The sequence below is a fragment of the Zingiber officinale genome, chromosome 8B (assembly GCF_018446385.1).
Source record: "Zingiber officinale cultivar Zhangliang chromosome 8B, Zo_v1.1, whole genome shotgun sequence".
In the NCBI taxonomy this organism is placed as follows: domain Eukaryota; kingdom Viridiplantae; phylum Streptophyta; class Magnoliopsida; order Zingiberales; family Zingiberaceae; genus Zingiber; species Zingiber officinale.
In genome coordinates this window covers 33,726,826-33,744,558 of record NC_056001.1, presented here as the reverse complement: position 1 = coordinate 33,744,558, position 17,733 = coordinate 33,726,826, and the positions used below count along the sequence as shown (strand labels likewise).

Here is a 17,733-nt window from a genome sequence, read left to right as displayed (position 1 = left end):
CCAAGGTTTTAGGGAAAAAAAAACAACTTTAATCTTTGAATAATTTTTAAAAAAAGCTTAAAATTTAATCTTATCTTTTTTTTCATTCGGCCTTCACACAATCACACCGATAATTATGGATTTAATTTTTTTTTAAAAATAAAATATTAATTAAAAAATAGATTTTTATATGAAAGTTAGTTTTTCAACTTTTTGAGATGGAAAATAAATATCGCCTAATGAGATAGGAAAAGAACGTCCTTTGAGAGAATTCGATGAGGAAGAAAGAATGAAAAACACTGATGAGAGAACGAGATGATAACAAAATGGAATATAATTAATTCTTATATTCTAGCGGTAGATAAAATTCTAGAAGAATATAATTAATATGAAATTAATTGATAAGTGGAATTGGTAAATGAGAAGCGGAATTCGAACATTGGAGCAAGATCGAAGTGTCAAATGCACGGGGCGTGATGTAACATTGGTGCACTGCTATTGCTGTCTGTCCAATGTAATATTATGATACTTGACTATTAAAAATTTAATGAGATTTTTTCTTTTTAATACTAATACAGTTAAAAAAATTTATAATAATAATGCCCCCAATTTTATTGGGCCTAGGCATAGGCCATAAGCCGGGCTATGCGTGCTGATGCATGCCGTCGCTGTAAAAGGTTAAGGAAAAAAGGGAAAAATATTATACTGGGATATTAATTAAATTGCGTGTCACACTTTTGTGATTTATTAAAATAAATTGATTAAAGTGAAAAGTCCAAAATATCCCATAGCTTGTTATGAATCACACCGCTAATTAAGGTTGACCAGAGTATGAAATTTTGATATTTAGGGGTATTTAGTTGATGAGTTTGGGAATGAGATAATAGAATGATAGTAAAAGATAGTATTTGGATGGTAGATTTGAGAATGATAATTTAGAAATTATTTTTAGATTTATGGAAATCAATCAAACCCATATAATTAAGTGAATTTCATTTTCATTCTCATTTTCATTTCACATTACTATCAAATTTATACTCATAGTCATTTCTATTAACTAAACACCACCTTAAATAAATATTTGACGATTAGAAATAAAAGGTAAAACTCCACCCATGATGACCGGTCATGGCCGGTCCCAAGCCCGGATAAAGGAGGAGGGTTGCGTTAGGTTGTCAGCCAGCGTCAAATTACAGCAAATATTCAATGAATGAATTCATTAAACTATTGTGCTAATGCTAGGTTGTTCCCCGGAAGGAACGCATTGCAGGGTCCGACTGTAACGTCTCGGCAAGGACCGCTACATCTCCAGAACTCGGGTGTAGTTATAAATATGCAATAGTTCGCGTTACAGGGTCCGACTGTAATGTCTCCGCAAGGACCGCTACATCTCCATGAGAACTTGGGTGTAGTGTTAAATAGGCAAAAGTTCTCACACCATAGGTTAGATAAGAACAAATATGATAGGAAAACTAATAATCTAAGATTTGGAATATGGAATATAGGAACTCTCATTGGTAAATCAATGGAGGGGTCATCCGATGAAGCGCCCGTGCGGGACGCCAGGAAGGAGAAGGCGCCGCGGGCTGAGTCATCCCCCGAGCGAGTCAATCGCCAGTTTTCCGAGGCGATCTTACAAGGCCCTCTCCCAAAGCATTACGCTCCCATATCAATCGGAGAGTATAACGGTACAACCGATCCGGACGACCACCTCGGTAAGTTCGATAATGCCGCTACTCTCCATCAATACACCGACGGAGTCAAATGCAGAGTCTTCCTCACTACATTGTCCGGTTCGACACAACGCTGGTTCCGGAGGTTGCCAGATGGATCAATTCAGAGCTTCAGAGACTTCCGAACGACATTCCTTCATCACTTTGCCAGCAGCCAACGTTATCAAAAGACCAGCGGCAGCCTCTTTTCCATGAACCAAGGGCTGAGAGAAACTCTCCAAGCCTACATCCAACGCTTAAACCAAGCAGTTATGGACATCCCCGCGGTCTCGCCCGAGACAATGATGCATGCTTTCACACAAGGCTTAGTCGACGGGGACTTCTTTCGCTCGCTCATCAGGAAGCCGCCCCGCGACTATGACTACATGCTGAAAAAAGCAAATGAGTACATTAACATAGAGGAAGCGCAGGCGGCCTGAAAGAAGGAAGCACCAGCCGAGCCTTCGGTCCCGACCGAGAGGAGACCACACACCAGCCAACAACCGCCAAGAGGACCACGTGCCGAGGAGGGGATGAGGCCACATCAAGACTCCAGGTCACCCGCCGTTCAGCACATTGCAGCCGAACGACCTAGGCAAAAAGGCAAGGTATGGACACCCATGTTTTGCAGAATCCATCAATCAGCCACTCGCAACACTCGAGATTGCCGAAGTCTCCCCCCGGTCAGCCAACCTGAGCCAAGGAACTATCGCCGCCGATCACCTTCACTGGACAGACGGGTAATTCCCAGATCTTTTCAGGTCGGCGACCTCGTCTGGAAGAAAGTCAAGCCGGTCGGCGATGTGACCAAGCTGAGAGCTCCTTGGGCTGGACCGTTCAAGATCGTAGAAAAGCTCCGTTCGGGCGCCTATTACCTCGAGGATGAAGACGGACGGAAGCTAGAATGACCGTGGAGTGCAAATCATCTCCAGCCGTACCGAGCTGGGTGAAAGGTATGCCAGTGTAATTCATTGCATTCTATTCTTCTGTATCTTTTGACCGCAGGAGTAAAATCAAAGAAAACCAAGGATACGAGCAATTTATGTCGAACGACAAAGCCCACGAAGACCGTCGAGCGGCGACGTTAAATCCCAGAGTCGGACCGGCGACTATAAACCCCCCCCCGGCCCGAAGACCGTCGAGCAGCGACATTAAATCTCAGAGTCGGACTAGCGACTATAAACCCCCGGCCCGAAGACCGTCGAGCGGTGACGTTAAATCCCAGAGTCAGACCGGCGACTATAAACCCCCCAGCCCGAAGACCGTCGAGCGGCGACGCTAAATCCCAGAGTCGGACCAGCGACTATAAACCCCCAGGCCCGAAGACCGTCGAGTGCCGCTCGGAAAGAATGTGTTTTGAGAAGTAAACGAGAACAAAATTGAAAGGTCATATTGACTCGTCGCACGGCCAGTACATAGACAAAAGTCGGATAAAAGTCGGATAAATTCGGATAGTATTAACTCGCCGAATGGCGAGTATACAGATGAAACTTCAAAATTTAAAGGCACTCCTCACTCCAGAACATCGAAGATTGGCTCGGAGATGGTTTCCAACAGTCCGGCCAGGTCACTCGAGGGATGGACGCCGTCTCCGGAAGATGGCCCTTGGCCTTCAGATAGGCAGTCATAGCATGGATGACTTCCTCGAAGGCCAGGACTGTTGGAGTGTATACTGAAAGCCTAAGCTTTGTAAACATTCATTATGAATAAAGAATCACATTTGGTCAAATTGTCTACATTTGTTTGTAGTTGTTCATATAAATTATATTGTAGATAACATAGTATGTGGTGTCACATGCAGAAGATGGTGTTATCAGTACCTTATAAATTATAAACAGTAGCTCACGACTAAAATGGAAAGAAACAAACCATTAGAAGGTCGTAGTGTAATTAGGTATTAGTTTATCTTGACTATATAATTACACTAGTACACTCAGAGTGTATTGAGTAGGACCATTAGAGGTCGTTTCTTTTATACTGACTTTATAAAGGAACAAAGACCTCAGTTATTATGGAAGTGTGTGCTCTTAATCCTAATATAATAACAAGCACATATGTTTGATATTTATTTCTTTAATTTATCAATGGGTGAGATTTAGTTCGATGAATCAATAAACCCGATAAGTTGGGAAATGGTATCACTTATAGTGTGTGTTGTTGATTATAGAAGGAAACTGTGTCCTAGAGATACTAGGTTGATAATGTCATCAAGAGGAGCTCATAAAGATTGTCATGTTAAACCCTGCAGGTGGACTTAGTCCGACATGATAATAAGGTTGAGTGGTACTACTCTTGGACTTAGATATTAATTAAATGAGTTGTCAGTAACTCACTTAATTAGTGGACATTCGATATCTTAAACACAGGGAGACAAACACACTCATAATAAGACGGAGCCCAAAAATGTAGTTTGGGATTGGTGCGGTAGTTCAATGATAGTTCTCTAGTGGAATGAATTATCATTGATAAAATTAAGTTGTGTGTTCGGGGCGAACACGGGATGCTTAATTTTATCGGGAGACCAAAACCAATTCCTCCTCTCGGTCCCTATCGTAGCCTCTTATTTATAGAGTTCTATACCCACCTATACCCACCTTCTATACTCACCCAATAGGGGCCGGCCAAGCTAGCTTGGGAACAAGCTAGGGCCGGCCTAGGTATAAGATTGGGTGGCCGACCCTAGCTTGAACCCAAGCTAGTAGGGCCAGTCAAAATAAATTAAAAAGAATTTTAATTTTAATTTTTATTATGTGGAAGAAATAATTTATTAAAGAGAATTTGAATTAAATTATCTCTCTTGTAAAATTTACAAAAGATTAAAGAAAGAGATTAGATCTCTTTCCTTATTTGTAGATTGGTGAGATATTTTATTTTCTCTTTAAAAATTATTCACATGTTGTAAAATTAAAATTATGGAAATTTCTTTTTATTAACCATGAAGAGATTTTTGAAGAAAAATTTTATTTTTAAAATTTTCGGAAACAAATAAGGAAAGTTTTAATTGTTGATTAAAACTTGTCCAATTTGCTTCCCATTGATGTGGCCGGCCATTAGAGATTAATTGGGGAAATATTATTTTATTTTTCTCAATTAAATCATGTCAAGGGAATTAAGGAAATTTTATTGTAATTAAATTTCCTAATTTGCCTAGGCCAAGGAATATAAAAGAAGGGGTGAGTGTGCCTTCACAAGACACAACCTCTATTGTTTTCTCTCTCTCTTTTGTTCCTTGGTGTGACCGGCCATCCTCTCTTTCTCTTCCTCTTGTGGTGGCCGAATCTCCTTCTTCCATTGGAGCTCTTGTGGTGGCCGGATACTACTCGGAGAAGAAGAAGAAGAAGGAGAGAAAGCTAGCATCTCTTGGAGCTTGGTTAGTATTTTGGTTTTTCTCCTTGGTGAAGTTTTCCTTTGTGGCCGAACCTTGCTTGGAGGAGAAGAAGGTGGTTGGTGATTTCTCATCTTGGTAGATCGTTGCCCACACAACGTCCGAGGTTAGAAGAGGAATACGGTAGAAGATCAAGAGGTTTTTCTACAAGGTATAACTAGTAATTTTTCTTTCCGCATCATGTTAGTTATTTATGGAAATAATACCAAATACAAGAGGCTTACGTTCTAGAATTTCGAATATGTTTTTCGATGTTGTGTTCTTTTGTTTTTTCTTTTCCTTGTGATTTGATTGTTCTCTTTGGTTAACCTAAAGTTATTTTAGGAAATTAAATATTAGATTTCTATAAAAGGTTTTGTCTAGTCGGTGGTGGTTGCTCCCATATCCAAGAAGGCCATGTGCCTCGCCACGTCAGTACTGGGAACCAATTATGAAAATTAATGTTTAATGGAATTAATAACTTAATGAGACTTGAGTCGAACGTGTTAAGTTCCGCAGGAGATCCAAGTCAAAACCTAAAAGAACAAATAGATTAAGTTTTGGATCAAACGTGTTAAGTTCTGCAGGCGATCCAAAATTTAATTTAAAAGAACACATGGTAGCTAGGAAAATGTTCAGACCTTTGTACAAAATTTTGTACAGTGGAACCTATAGGTTTTCCGAGTAGCAACCAACAAGGACAAGCCGATCGCTGAGCTTATTGCCAAATTCTTCCAAACGTACATAGTTTTGCCGCATCACATCGAAGCGACCTGATTCGCCGTCTTGGTATTCTTTGAGGCAGCTCGGGAGCCTTCGAGGGCATCCTGGAGATCCTTCTTATCTCCTTGAAATTTAGCTCGGTCTGCCGATCGGCTTTCCCGCTCGGTGGACAGCAGGCCAGTCAATTCTTGGACGCATTGCTCCAGCGCTCGGGCCTGTACATTCTTTTCCTCTAGATCAGAAATGGCCCTATTCTTCCTGTTCGACGCCAGCTTGATCTCCTGGTCGTGAGACTTAACCTGAGCTTCGAGCCCATCCACCCTGGTTTCCAAACCAGAAGATTTGTGCCGCTCGGCCTCCAGTAGTTTTTCTGTTTTGTTCATCTCGGTCCGAAGCACAGCGTAAATATGAAGTTTCTTCAACTCATCCTCCAGCGCCGCCAGGCGATTGCTGACCGCGATGTTCTCCACCCAGCTCTGCGTGCAGATGAAATAACATCAAGAACCAAGTAAAATAATCATATACGAGTTTGAGGGGCATACCCCGGTAGCCTGCTGCAAGTGGCTGTCACCGAGCTAACCAGGAGTCATTAGGGCGACATGGGCCCTCGCATCCTCCCATATTCTGGCAAGCGGTCCGCGGATGGTGATCTGATGTTCAGGGGCAGTTGGCCAATCAGCCGCCAGAAGGAATTCTTCTGTGGGGAGATGTAGGACGACCTTAATCACTCGACGACCGCTCGGATTAGACTGGGCCGAAGCTGAGCGATCAGATGACTCGCCGAGCGGAGCGGAGCGGAGATTATACCCGAGCGCCTAAGCCGACGACGGGCCAGTGGCGGAGAACTGATGGGTTGCACTTCAAGGGAAGCCACTGGCAGATCGAGCTGTGAGGGAGTTCGATCTGAGGAAATTGCCTCGACCGAGGCGGGGGTTGGGTCGACTGCTGCAGAAGGAGCGCCGACCTGCTCTGACACTGGTTCCACAGATGTAGCTGAATGGGCAGGAGGGTTCGTCCGACGATGCTTGCGTGTCACCAGCGGGGCGTCATCGGCCGAGTGCCCCGCGTCCTCCAGCGTAGGATATCTAGCAGACGAGGTAGCATCGCCGACCGCTTCGGTTGTAGGGACCCGAACGGCCGACTCTCCGACGGCGGGTGGAGCTTCTTCTCTCTCACCCTCGTGTGAGCCGACTGGCGAAATGCCCCGGTCGACCATCTCCTTAGCTGTCGTCGCCTCTATCTCGGCGACCCTCAACCTTATCCGCTCAGTGGCCTTGGCGCGCCACATGATGTCGGCTGCATAAAAGAAGAATAAATCAGTTAGACCAAAAGGAAAGGGGGCGAGGAAAACGCTTACCCATGCTGCTCGGAAGCTTCGTTCGGATCGGACTCAATCCGAATATGTACAGCACATCCTCATAAAGCAACTTGTGGATGTTGAATTTCTGCCCAGCCAGTAGGTTGGCTGCATGGAGGTAGGCCGGCTGGCTCTTGTATTTACCAAGGTCTGGCGGGGTCGACACGGCGGTCTGCCATTTAGTTCGGAAAGGTGGCAGCTCGGGAAGACGAAGGTAAAAGTAGTACTCCTTCCAATGTTTATTCGAGGTCGGCATTTTGTCGAAGAAAACAAGGCCAATCCGCGACTAGAAGAGGAAGGTGCCCCACTTGGACTGTTTGAGATAGTAGAAATAATGGAAAATCTTGGGGACTAAGGGGATGCCGTGTAGCCTAAAGAGGACAACTACTCCACACAACAACCTGAAGGAGTTTGGGACGAGTTGGCCGAGCGGGAGGTGGAAATAATTACACACTTCAAGGATAAACGGATGTAGAGGAAAACGCAGACCAGCTACAAACTGGTCTCGGAAGAAACAAATAGCGCCAGGCGGCGGGTCATGTGGCCGATCGGATGAGGTAGCTAATATTAATCTATGGGCCGAAGGGAGTTCGAAGTCACGGATGAAGTTCATCGCGTCACCCTCATCGAACCGGCTCTCCATGGTTGTATACCAGAGGCCGGGAGAGGGATTAGACGGTTGTGAGGTGCTCGCCATCGCCGGAACAGTAGAAAAAGCAAAAATCAGAGAAAAACAAAAAGATTGATGAAAGAGAGGGTCGGAACAGTACCGAACGAACACAGATATTGCTAGAATACTAAAGAAAGCACAAAGGAGAAGGTAAAGGGCAGGGAGTCCTTACAGGAAAGGATGGTTGTGAGAGGAGGCGAGAGGTTGCCGGGACGCTGAGAAACTGGTTCGCTGGAGCACGGAGTGCAAATGAAAGTCTCTGAACGCACGAGCGCAAAAGTGCGGCGGAGGAAAGCGATGAAGGCTTTACAAGGATGGGCCCGATGCTGCCTAGCTGTCAGATTCAGGTCACGGGACCCGAGGCCTGCATCTGATCGTTCATTTCAAACAAACAAGGGTCCCATAGGAAGTGACGCTGTCGCTGCATGATGATGGCGGCAGCGCCACGTGGCACCCGGTCATGGATCACATTTAATGAGCGCCATTACGTGTTCAGAGCCGCATGCTCAGCCTTAATGGCGAGGATTGACATGAATTCTGAGGAGATTCTAAAAACGTCATCATTGACCGACTTACAACCGACCGGGCAGCTAGTGTAAAGAAATGAAACAAGTTCTATCAGGTAATCTGCCGAACGGTCGTAGGGCACTTTCATTAGGCCCGTGTAGAAAAATAATTACATCAGTGGCCGAGCGGCCATCATACCACTAAGCTAATAGTCCAGTCAGTCGGACTTACAACCTCCTTCAACTAGACTTGAGGGAAAGACAAGTGATCCGGTGATAAGGATAGGGGGACCCACATTGGTAGAGGTCAACGACACGTGGAGGTTAAGGTCAGAGAGGTCAACCTACGGGTTTGGCCGATCAGAGAGGTTCATGACTGCCCTGCCAAGAGAAGTCTCATGGCCGTTCGGCCAGGATCGCGCCAGGACTGGTGCGAAGATAGCTCGATCGCGGGGTTGGGCTTCCGACGCTCATAAGTTGCCAAGTACAGAGAAATTACCGAGCCGAGCGGCCTGCCCGCTCGGTTGAACTACAGCTCAACCAAGGAAGCATTCTCACTCGGTCCGGCATGCCTTTAGGCCCGAGCCTTACGGTGCCGAGCGGCTCTTTCGCTCGGCCCAAAACGGACAAGGCGCAGAAGGGGACAAAGGGAGCAGTTGAGGATATCCTTCTCGAGACGTACATCGCCGACAGGCAGCGTGGTTGGCGACTGGATCGGACAGAGAATCGTACGGTGAAAGTTTCCACTGTCACGTCAGAGATATGCCCGGACGATTGCGGCATGGCGCCAGACACGCTTTTCTGACAAGGCCATTCCAGGTATCCTTTGAGGAGTGTGCACGCTTTGGGAGCGTGCACGCATCCCCGGGAGTCCTATATAAAGACCCTCAGACTTTGACGGAGGTATGTATTCTACATCACTGTAGCTACAGTTTTCATTCCCGACATTCCGCCTCAATCTCTTCCCGCCGGAGTTGACTTGAGCGTTGGAGGGTCGTCGCCGGGAACCCCTTCCCGACCCGATTTTGTGCTTGCAGGTTTTCACCGGAGGCTCACACCAGTCGGAGGACGTACGCCGTCAACGAGAGCACCACGTCCCCAGCGTCTGTCGACTCAGCACTCGGACAGGATCAGACCTAAAGAACTCTGATTGCATCCATTTCAGTTCCTGTGGATTTATGAGGTTGCAAGGAGTTCAAATATGCTATCCATTATTTATTTTAGCTTCTCGGAGGTATTAAAATGAAATGAATAAGAATCGACAAAACTTACATATTAGGCTTAATATTAGGCCTGATATGATTCCATATTAGGTCTACAACATCTCTTAAAGTATTCAAGGCTCCTCACCTCCACCTTTGAATAATTCACACATCGAAAAAAATAATTCACTGTTGGCGAGGTCGCCTCAGTGCTGATGATTTCCAGGTTTAATTTTTATAACCGACCTCTCAAATTGTGAAGAAGACAAGTGGCTAATGGTCCACCAATGTCATACCATTATCATGAAGACTAAACTTTACTTTTAACAGTATCAATAATTCATCTGTAATTGTAAATGCATGGTAGCATAGGAGAATTCATTCAAGTTTATAGTGTAGAGTTTATATTTTCACAAAATAACTCACTATGATTGAGCTTAGATATCATGCTTCATTAAGTTGTTGGGTCTAATATGGAATCATATTAGGCCAAGCGTGGACCTGATATGATTCCATATCAGGCCCAACGTGAAGATTTTTGTCGATTCTTTCTTATTACATTTTAATACATTTGGAGAAGCCAAAATAAATAATGGATAACACATTTGAACTCCTTGTAACTTCAGAAATCCACAAGAACTGAAATGGGTGCAATCAGGGCTCTCTATGTCCATTAGTGAATTTCGGTTAAAATTTACTTATGAACCTAAAGATCTCAGATTATATTCATTTTAGTTCTTGTAGATTTCTAGAGTTGTAAGAAGTTCAAATATGTTATATATTATTTATTTCGATTTCTCAAGGGTGTTAAAATGTAATAAGAAAGAATTATCAAAATTGTTCATGTTGGGTCTGATATGGAATCATATTAGGCTCAATGTGAACCTGATATGTGGGCCTAATATGATATATATAAGACCTAACGTGGAGATTTTTGGTAATTCTTCTTTATTATATTTTAACGCACATAAGAAATCGGAATAAAAAATATATAGCATATTTAAACTCTTTGCAAATTTGGAAATTCATAGGAATTGAAATGGTTACAATCGGAACTCTCTAGGTCTATTAGTGAGTTTCGATCAAAACTTATTAATAGACCTAGATATCTCAGATTGTATCCATTTTAGTTTTTATGGATTTTTTGAGTTGTAAGAAGTTCAAATATATTGTCCGTTGTTTATTTTAATTTTTTTAAATGTATTAAAATGTTATGTATGTATGTTAAAAAAGAAAAGAAAGAAAAGGGAGAAAAGGAAAAATAAATAATAGAGAATTTATGTATATGAGAGAATAAAGAGAAGAAAAGAAAAATGGTTGACCAAAGAAAAATGAGAGATTTGGTAAATTACCGATAATAAAATGGAAATTTAGTACAGAATTTAAAAAAAAACATAAAAGTAAGCTATAAAATTACTAATAATATAAATTTAAATAAAAAAACTTGACCGAATTCCACTCGATCCCTATTTATTTATTAAGTTCTGATCTCGTTTCGATCCGCCTTGCGAACGCTCGCCCAATATGACCGCCGCCGCCGTCCGATCCATGGCGCTGAACCGCCTGCCTGCGCCGACGCCGACGCCTGCTGCTGCAGCGATGGCCCCAGCTTGCTCTTCCCTCACCGGCCCATTGACGAGGCGTCTCCCTTCTTTCCGGGGCCTGTGGATGTCGACTCGGTTTGTGAGGGTCTCAAGCGCTCAGGCGCAGAAGGTCATCTCCAGGTCTTCTCGCCGCCAACACGTTGTTTGCGAGGTCCCCGAGACGACAGAGCAGCGTAATAGTTTCTGTTCTTTGTCCGGTTAAATTTTGGTTAGATCCCGTTTCGTGCATCGCTCTGCCTGCGTTTGTTGACTTTTCGTTGTCCTGAAATAGTTAGATCTCCTGCTATCTCATGATTTGTTCATTAAATGGGTTGATTGATCTTTGATTTACACACCTGGTGGACAAAGATGACAAGATCCCCCAATATACATATTCAAATCATCCTTAGGTCATTATGTTTATTATTATTCGAAATTAATTATTTTATTTTATTATCCTTTAGATTAGATAATTAAATTTAGTATTATTAATAAATTTATGTCGACAAGATACTCTTATATGCTGATGTACAGAAACATTAGCAAATAATAAAATTAATTAATCAAATTACTTTGATTATTATTGGCCAATTCCCACGAAGTGATCATCATTTTCATCCTTTTCACTGATTCCCTACAAGATAGGACATGAGGTCTTGTCAAGTTGATCTGTTATCATCAGCCTATAGTACCAACAATATTTATTGCTAGCATCAGAATCATCAACAGCTTGAACCTTCATATCCCCTACAATGCTACAGTTTTGATAGAAAAAACTCGTGGCTAGATAGAGCGAGAATTGTTGAACAATTTTATTTAGAGTTACTCTTTACTCTTATTTGTTTGGAATGGTTGCTTAAGGGGTTGTTTAGAGGACATGCTGATTCATTCCTTGTACATTTGAAGAGACATAAATAAAAAATCTTTTGATTTTTCCATCACAGGACTACATGGTCATATTTTATAGGAAAACTTATAAGAACCTTTTTGAACAAATTTCCTATCATTGTTTCATTAAAACTTCTAATTTGATTGATAATTTTGTAAACCTAGCAAGAAAACCTTGCATACATTTACCTTCATTCATTTGTATGTTGTCAAATTTTTTCCACAGTGACTACATCTTCAGGAAGCATTCTTTTTCATGTTCTTCTATTCACCTTATTATTCTGTTGTCCAATCTATTGTAGCATCCTCTTATGATGGTGGATATGCATATAAGTTCTATATATTGTCCCAAAAGTCTTGATAAATGAAGATAGTTTGCACTCGATTACACTAATAGTCAAAATATTCACCATTAAAAATGAGAATTTTGTTTTGATGTTTAGAAGAACATGGAGGTTGAACTCATCAATCTGAGTACCAAATTTATTATATTTGGCACTTAGCAAAAGAATAGCGGGATAAGGAAGATAGTACAAGGAAGAATTTGTTTGCATTGCTTTTTGTCTTTGCTCAAAACTACATGCCATGGTACCTATTTACACATAGAATGAGTAGCCTAGAACACGTAGTAAATTGTTTAGGAAGATACAAAATCTTTGTGCAAATGATTGAGATCTCCAAGATGGAGGTGAATCGAAAAGTTATTTGCATGCACTTAAAGTTTACAAATTATCCTTTTAATTCCAATACTTCTTTTTAAAAGTAGGACCATCTCTCTCACACACATACTTATTAAGGAAAAATGGTTGTTATTCCAACTTTCATGGTTGTTATTCTTGAATGATTTAGAAATCGTGGTTGATTTTATGTTATAACATTTTTAGATTTATCATTTTTATGAACTAGTAAGGTGTTATTTAGAACATTATTCATGGAATTTGTGATGTTTCATTAAGGTAGGAGTAATTATTAAAATGCCCTTAAGATTTAGTTTTTTTTAAAATGTTCACAAGCTTCTATTATTGTCAAAATGCCCCTTAAAATTTTCTCTTTCATGTCAAAATGCCTCCTCTCCATTACAACCTATTACTACTTAATAGAGAGGAGTAAAAAGAGGTGCACATGCAACATTTATAGGGCTGCTTGGCCAAATGCATGCTACCATAGAGGACCACAACTGTTGTTGTATTAGTGGTTATTGTGCTCGGGAAGGCTAGCGATTGCTGATCTCACAAAGGTTGGGCAATTCTAAGGTTGTTAGCTCCGAGATCTTAGCATCGTGTGACAAGGTAGCGATGGCAAGAGTGAGGGCAACATGGGCAGCAACAGAGACCACTGTGGATGCCTGAGTGAGTGTTACTGCGAAGGATGCCTCAGTCTGAGATTTGCAGGCAGCAATTGTCATTGGGAATAAACTGTGATGGTTATTGAGTGCTATGCAAAGCATATAGTGACTCGGCGAGACAACCTTAGTCACCATCGGAGAATAAGATCACTATTTGTAGTGGAAACAATTGAGGCATATGGAGCTTACCTAGCTTAGAGATCTAAGACACGTGGAGTTGCATGGAGCCCTCGACTAGGCCTTCAGCGACATCGAGACACGAGGAGCATTACCTGCGTTGGAAGCTAAGACACATGGAGCCACATGGAGCTTGGCTGAGAGATATGGAGGCACTTGGAGCCTTGGAGTGTATATGCATCCTGATCTGAGGAGGGAGAGATGAGACTATGTACACTTAGGATACCTCTTGGGTGGTGAGAGGAGTGATCTTGTGTGAGCGAGGGTTGAGAGAATTTACATGTGAGCACTTGTCTTGAGCATGAGAGTATGTGCATCTTGATGAGGGGGTGAAGATATAGGTGATTAGATCCACCTTTAATGATCTATATAGTCCACAACAAACGACTCTCGGTAAAGACGTCCCAAATATGTTTATAGTTGAGGCTTTGCTAAAAAACCTATGAGGGTGGATAGATCCACTAGAATGATTTATTTAGTCCGCAGCAAATGACTCGCGGTAAAAATATTGTAAATCTATTAATAGTTGGTCACTTGCTAAAAATGTGCGAGGGACGGTGATGGTGACTGGTGACTAGATTGAGGATACGAGCATTTTCATCATATGAGCCGTTCCACTAGAGACGGATGGATAGTGAGGAGCACACGCAGGGATGCTATGTGGCACACGAGACACATATGGCCTGATTCGGTGGCCTGTAGCATCGAGTCGTGGCGCGCGACATGGAGCCATGACGTACAACATGGAGCCACCAGAAGATGGAGGATATGATAGTGAGATTGCTAGATGCTAATGATACAAACGAGAGGTGGCGTGTGACATGGAGCTGTGGCATGTGACAAGGAGCCATAGTCACGATGTGCGACATGGAGCCACCAGTGGATGGAGGATACGATAGGGAGATTGCTAGATGCTGATGGCATGGGTGCGAGACATAGGGATCGGTCGATACTTAATCTCCTGCAATTGTGCAGAAGATGTGCTATTGATCGGAGTCGTCTTGGTATATATGAGAGTGATGGTACACATGTGAGCATCTGTACGTCATACTTCAGATCCCTTCACATATATGATACTTCGTCAAACATGACGTGTAGGGATCTTTGGTTTTTGTATGTTGGTGCATTTCTTTGATGATATATATTTACCTTTCATCAAAAAACAATGGAGGCATCACAAGTGAGCTACGTGTTGAGCTTGAGCAAGACCTAGCACAATGATGGCAAGATTGGAGCTGAGCTTACCCTTGAGTTCAAGTTGGTATCTCGGTACGTGTGTGGTTGATGACCACACACTTCATGGCCGATTATAGAGGAGTGGAGAGGCTGTTGGGCAATGTGGAGTTTAACTAATTTACATCGAACCATGCATCTCCCTTTCTATGTTTAGAATGGAGAGGCCCAAAAAGTCAGGACTAGTGTTGACATAATAGTGATTGGACAGCAACAAAGTTTGGCGAGGAAGAATATAAGACAGTATCATCATGAAATGGTCAGATACTGATTAGAAAGTAAAAATATATAATTGCCACGAGTAATTAAAGGAAGAGAGATAAATTAAGGACATGTTTCTACAACAGAGCATCTAGATGATTCATCAGTTTATTTGGTTATTGAAATTAATGTTTCCAACCAGTCTGCAAAAAAAAAGGACAGTCCTGTGCACAAAGCTCCCGCCATGCAGGGTCTCGGAGAAGGATCCATTGTACGTAGCCTTACCCTGCTTTTTGCAAGAGGTTGTTTCCAGGATTTGAACCCATGACCTTTTAGTCACAAAGCAACAACTTTACCATTGCACCAAGGCTCCCCTTCAACCAGTTTGCAGAATAAAATAATATAATAATTAATTGGATGGTGGCAACATTGATGGTAATGAGGAAGTGCAACTGAAGCAGTTTTTGAGGTGCAGCTCTGAGATGTTCTGTGGAGCTATCCTTTTGATTATCAGTGTGGCTGCACCATTGAGACTCGCAGAGGAAACCTTTAAAGACATGATTACTGATATTAGCTATCACGTGGTAGGCTTGTCCTTGCCTTTGTCAATAGAGAGGGTGCATTTTAAAATGAAATAAAAAACTTTGGGGACATTTTTGACAATAATAGAAGCTCAGGGCACATTTGAAAAAGCAGCTAAATCTTGGGGCATTTTAAAAATTACACTCACGTCACGGGTTTGAATCCTGAAACAGTCTCTTGCAGAAAGAGGGTAAGGCTGCGTACAATAGATCTTTCCTCGTGACCCCACATGGCGATAGTTTCGTGCATCGGGCTGTCTAGGTTGCTAGAGGACTAGGAAAAGATTCTAAATTTCAGTAGTTTGCAGATTCTTTGTAGTAGTCTTGTGTGGCTGTGGCAATGTCATAGTATGAAGAGTAGTACTCAGGCGTTTTCATTTTTTTTTTCTATTGCACATAACTGTAGCAAACATTTGACGTCATTGGTTGATCAAATGATTAATTTTCTTTTCTGTAAATTTTATATGTTCGTTATGTCCATGCTTTTATTCAGTTTACTTTATTTGTTGGAGGGGTGAATAAGGGGAATTGTCCTGTATCTTAGGGAAGTTGCCAGGTTAAATATTTGGTGATGGGAAGAAAAAAAAAAAGAAGGAAAAGAGTTGGAAAGGAGGGAAAGAATAAATTATCCATGTCTTTTTCCTTTTTCTCTTTCTTTGATGCCGAACCTTGCCTTGGGTGTCATCATTGGCCCCCATGACAAAGAAGTGATGATGATCCATTATTACATAGACAGCCTCCTTGCCACTGGCGGGGTTGATGGTTCTCATCCTCAAATTGGCACTTCATGTTCTCTCCTTTATTGCTACCATTGATACTCACCTGCTTCCTCAAAGATGATTGTGCACCAGTTTGGTGGCATCATCATTGGCGATGTTGCTGGGGAAACATCTTTTTCCAATTCTTTCTTTCACTTCTGCCCATATTTGGGTGAAGTTAAAAAAAAAAGAGGACTTTAGATCCATTTCGTAGCACACGACCTCTGTCACTCTTAAGGAATCACAACCTGGGTCTTTCTAAGTATGTAAGTTGACTATTAAGTGATATTTTGTCCCTAAAATTATCAGCAATATGCAGCCACATTAGTTTAGGTTGGGTTAGATCAAGTCAATCTCAAACTAATGTGTAGACGTGGATGAACTCAGGTTGGATATAATTGTTAAACCCTTAGCAAGCCCGAGTTGGGCTCCTAATCCCCAATCTCACTTACCACAAGGATCACGTTTGTTCTGCATCTCCCAAGTTAAGCTGCATCACTATGCTTTTATTACCTTTTACCTGATACATGACACAAGGTGTTTTCTTTTTTCCTTTTTCCAATTTGTATCAAATTCAGTATGACTTTAAGGAGTTAACAATATCTATATAGCTGCCAAACTGTGCAACAATTTCAGTAACTTTAGGATGCTTTTACTCAACTTTCATTTGACCTTCAAATTATCTTTATTCCACTAGTTAACAATTTATCAATTGTGCCACAGTTCCATCTGTCTCTAAAGAAACATGGCAAACTCTCGTCCTGGAGTCTGATATCCCAGTGCTTGTAGATTTTTGGGCACCATGGTGCGGGCCTTGCCGGCTAATTGAGCCAACCATTGTCAATTTGGCAAAGGATTACGAAGGCAAACTCAAATGCTACAAGTTAAACACGGATGAGAACCCTGACATAACTACACAATATGGTATTCGGAGCATTCCAACCATGATGATATTCAAAGATGGTGAGAAGAAAGAAGCTATTCTTGGGGCTGTGCCAGAATCTAAACTTATTTCATCAATTGAGAAGTTTCTAGTGAGGTAAATACGTCCGTATTTATTTTTCTCTTTCTATTTGAACTTTGTATATTAAGGATCTGTTGTGAGCCGTTGATGTCATTTAGCAATAACTGGCTGTTGAAGGAAATAAAGCAGCTGCTTGGATTGAATATAATACCGGAAATGCTCAGTTAAATTTCTAGTTTATACGTTCGACGTGGATGTAAAAGTTTACATCTTCCCTCGAAAGATGGTGCCATGATTATAGGTTTCTTGTGTCTATTGGTATGATGTTTGATAGTCTGGGACAGCCATTTGAGAAGTCGATGCAGGAATTGCTTTTAAAATGTCTTTATTTTTTATTTTTATAATTATCTTAGTTTCTTTTCAAAAATATTGATGGCTCAAAGCTTAAGTTTTTATATCTATGGCCTTGCCACATTTGGTGTGACAACCT

General features: G+C 41.9%; 1 protein-coding gene across 1 annotated transcript; it reads left to right on the top strand.

Annotated features, from left to right (window-relative positions):
* Nucleotides 1-10,976: 10,976 nt before the first annotated feature.
* LOC122017010 (thioredoxin 1-like) lies at nucleotides 10,977-17,451 on the top strand. The gene is made up of 2 exons (XM_042574462.1): nucleotides 10,977-11,290; nucleotides 17,003-17,451. The coding sequence occupies exons 1-2, from the start codon at nucleotides 11,038-11,040 to the stop codon at nucleotides 17,320-17,322; spliced, it is 573 nt and encodes a 190-aa protein (XP_042430396.1). The 5' UTR covers nucleotides 10,977-11,037; the 3' UTR covers nucleotides 17,323-17,451.
* Nucleotides 17,452-17,733: the final 282 nt, after the last annotated feature.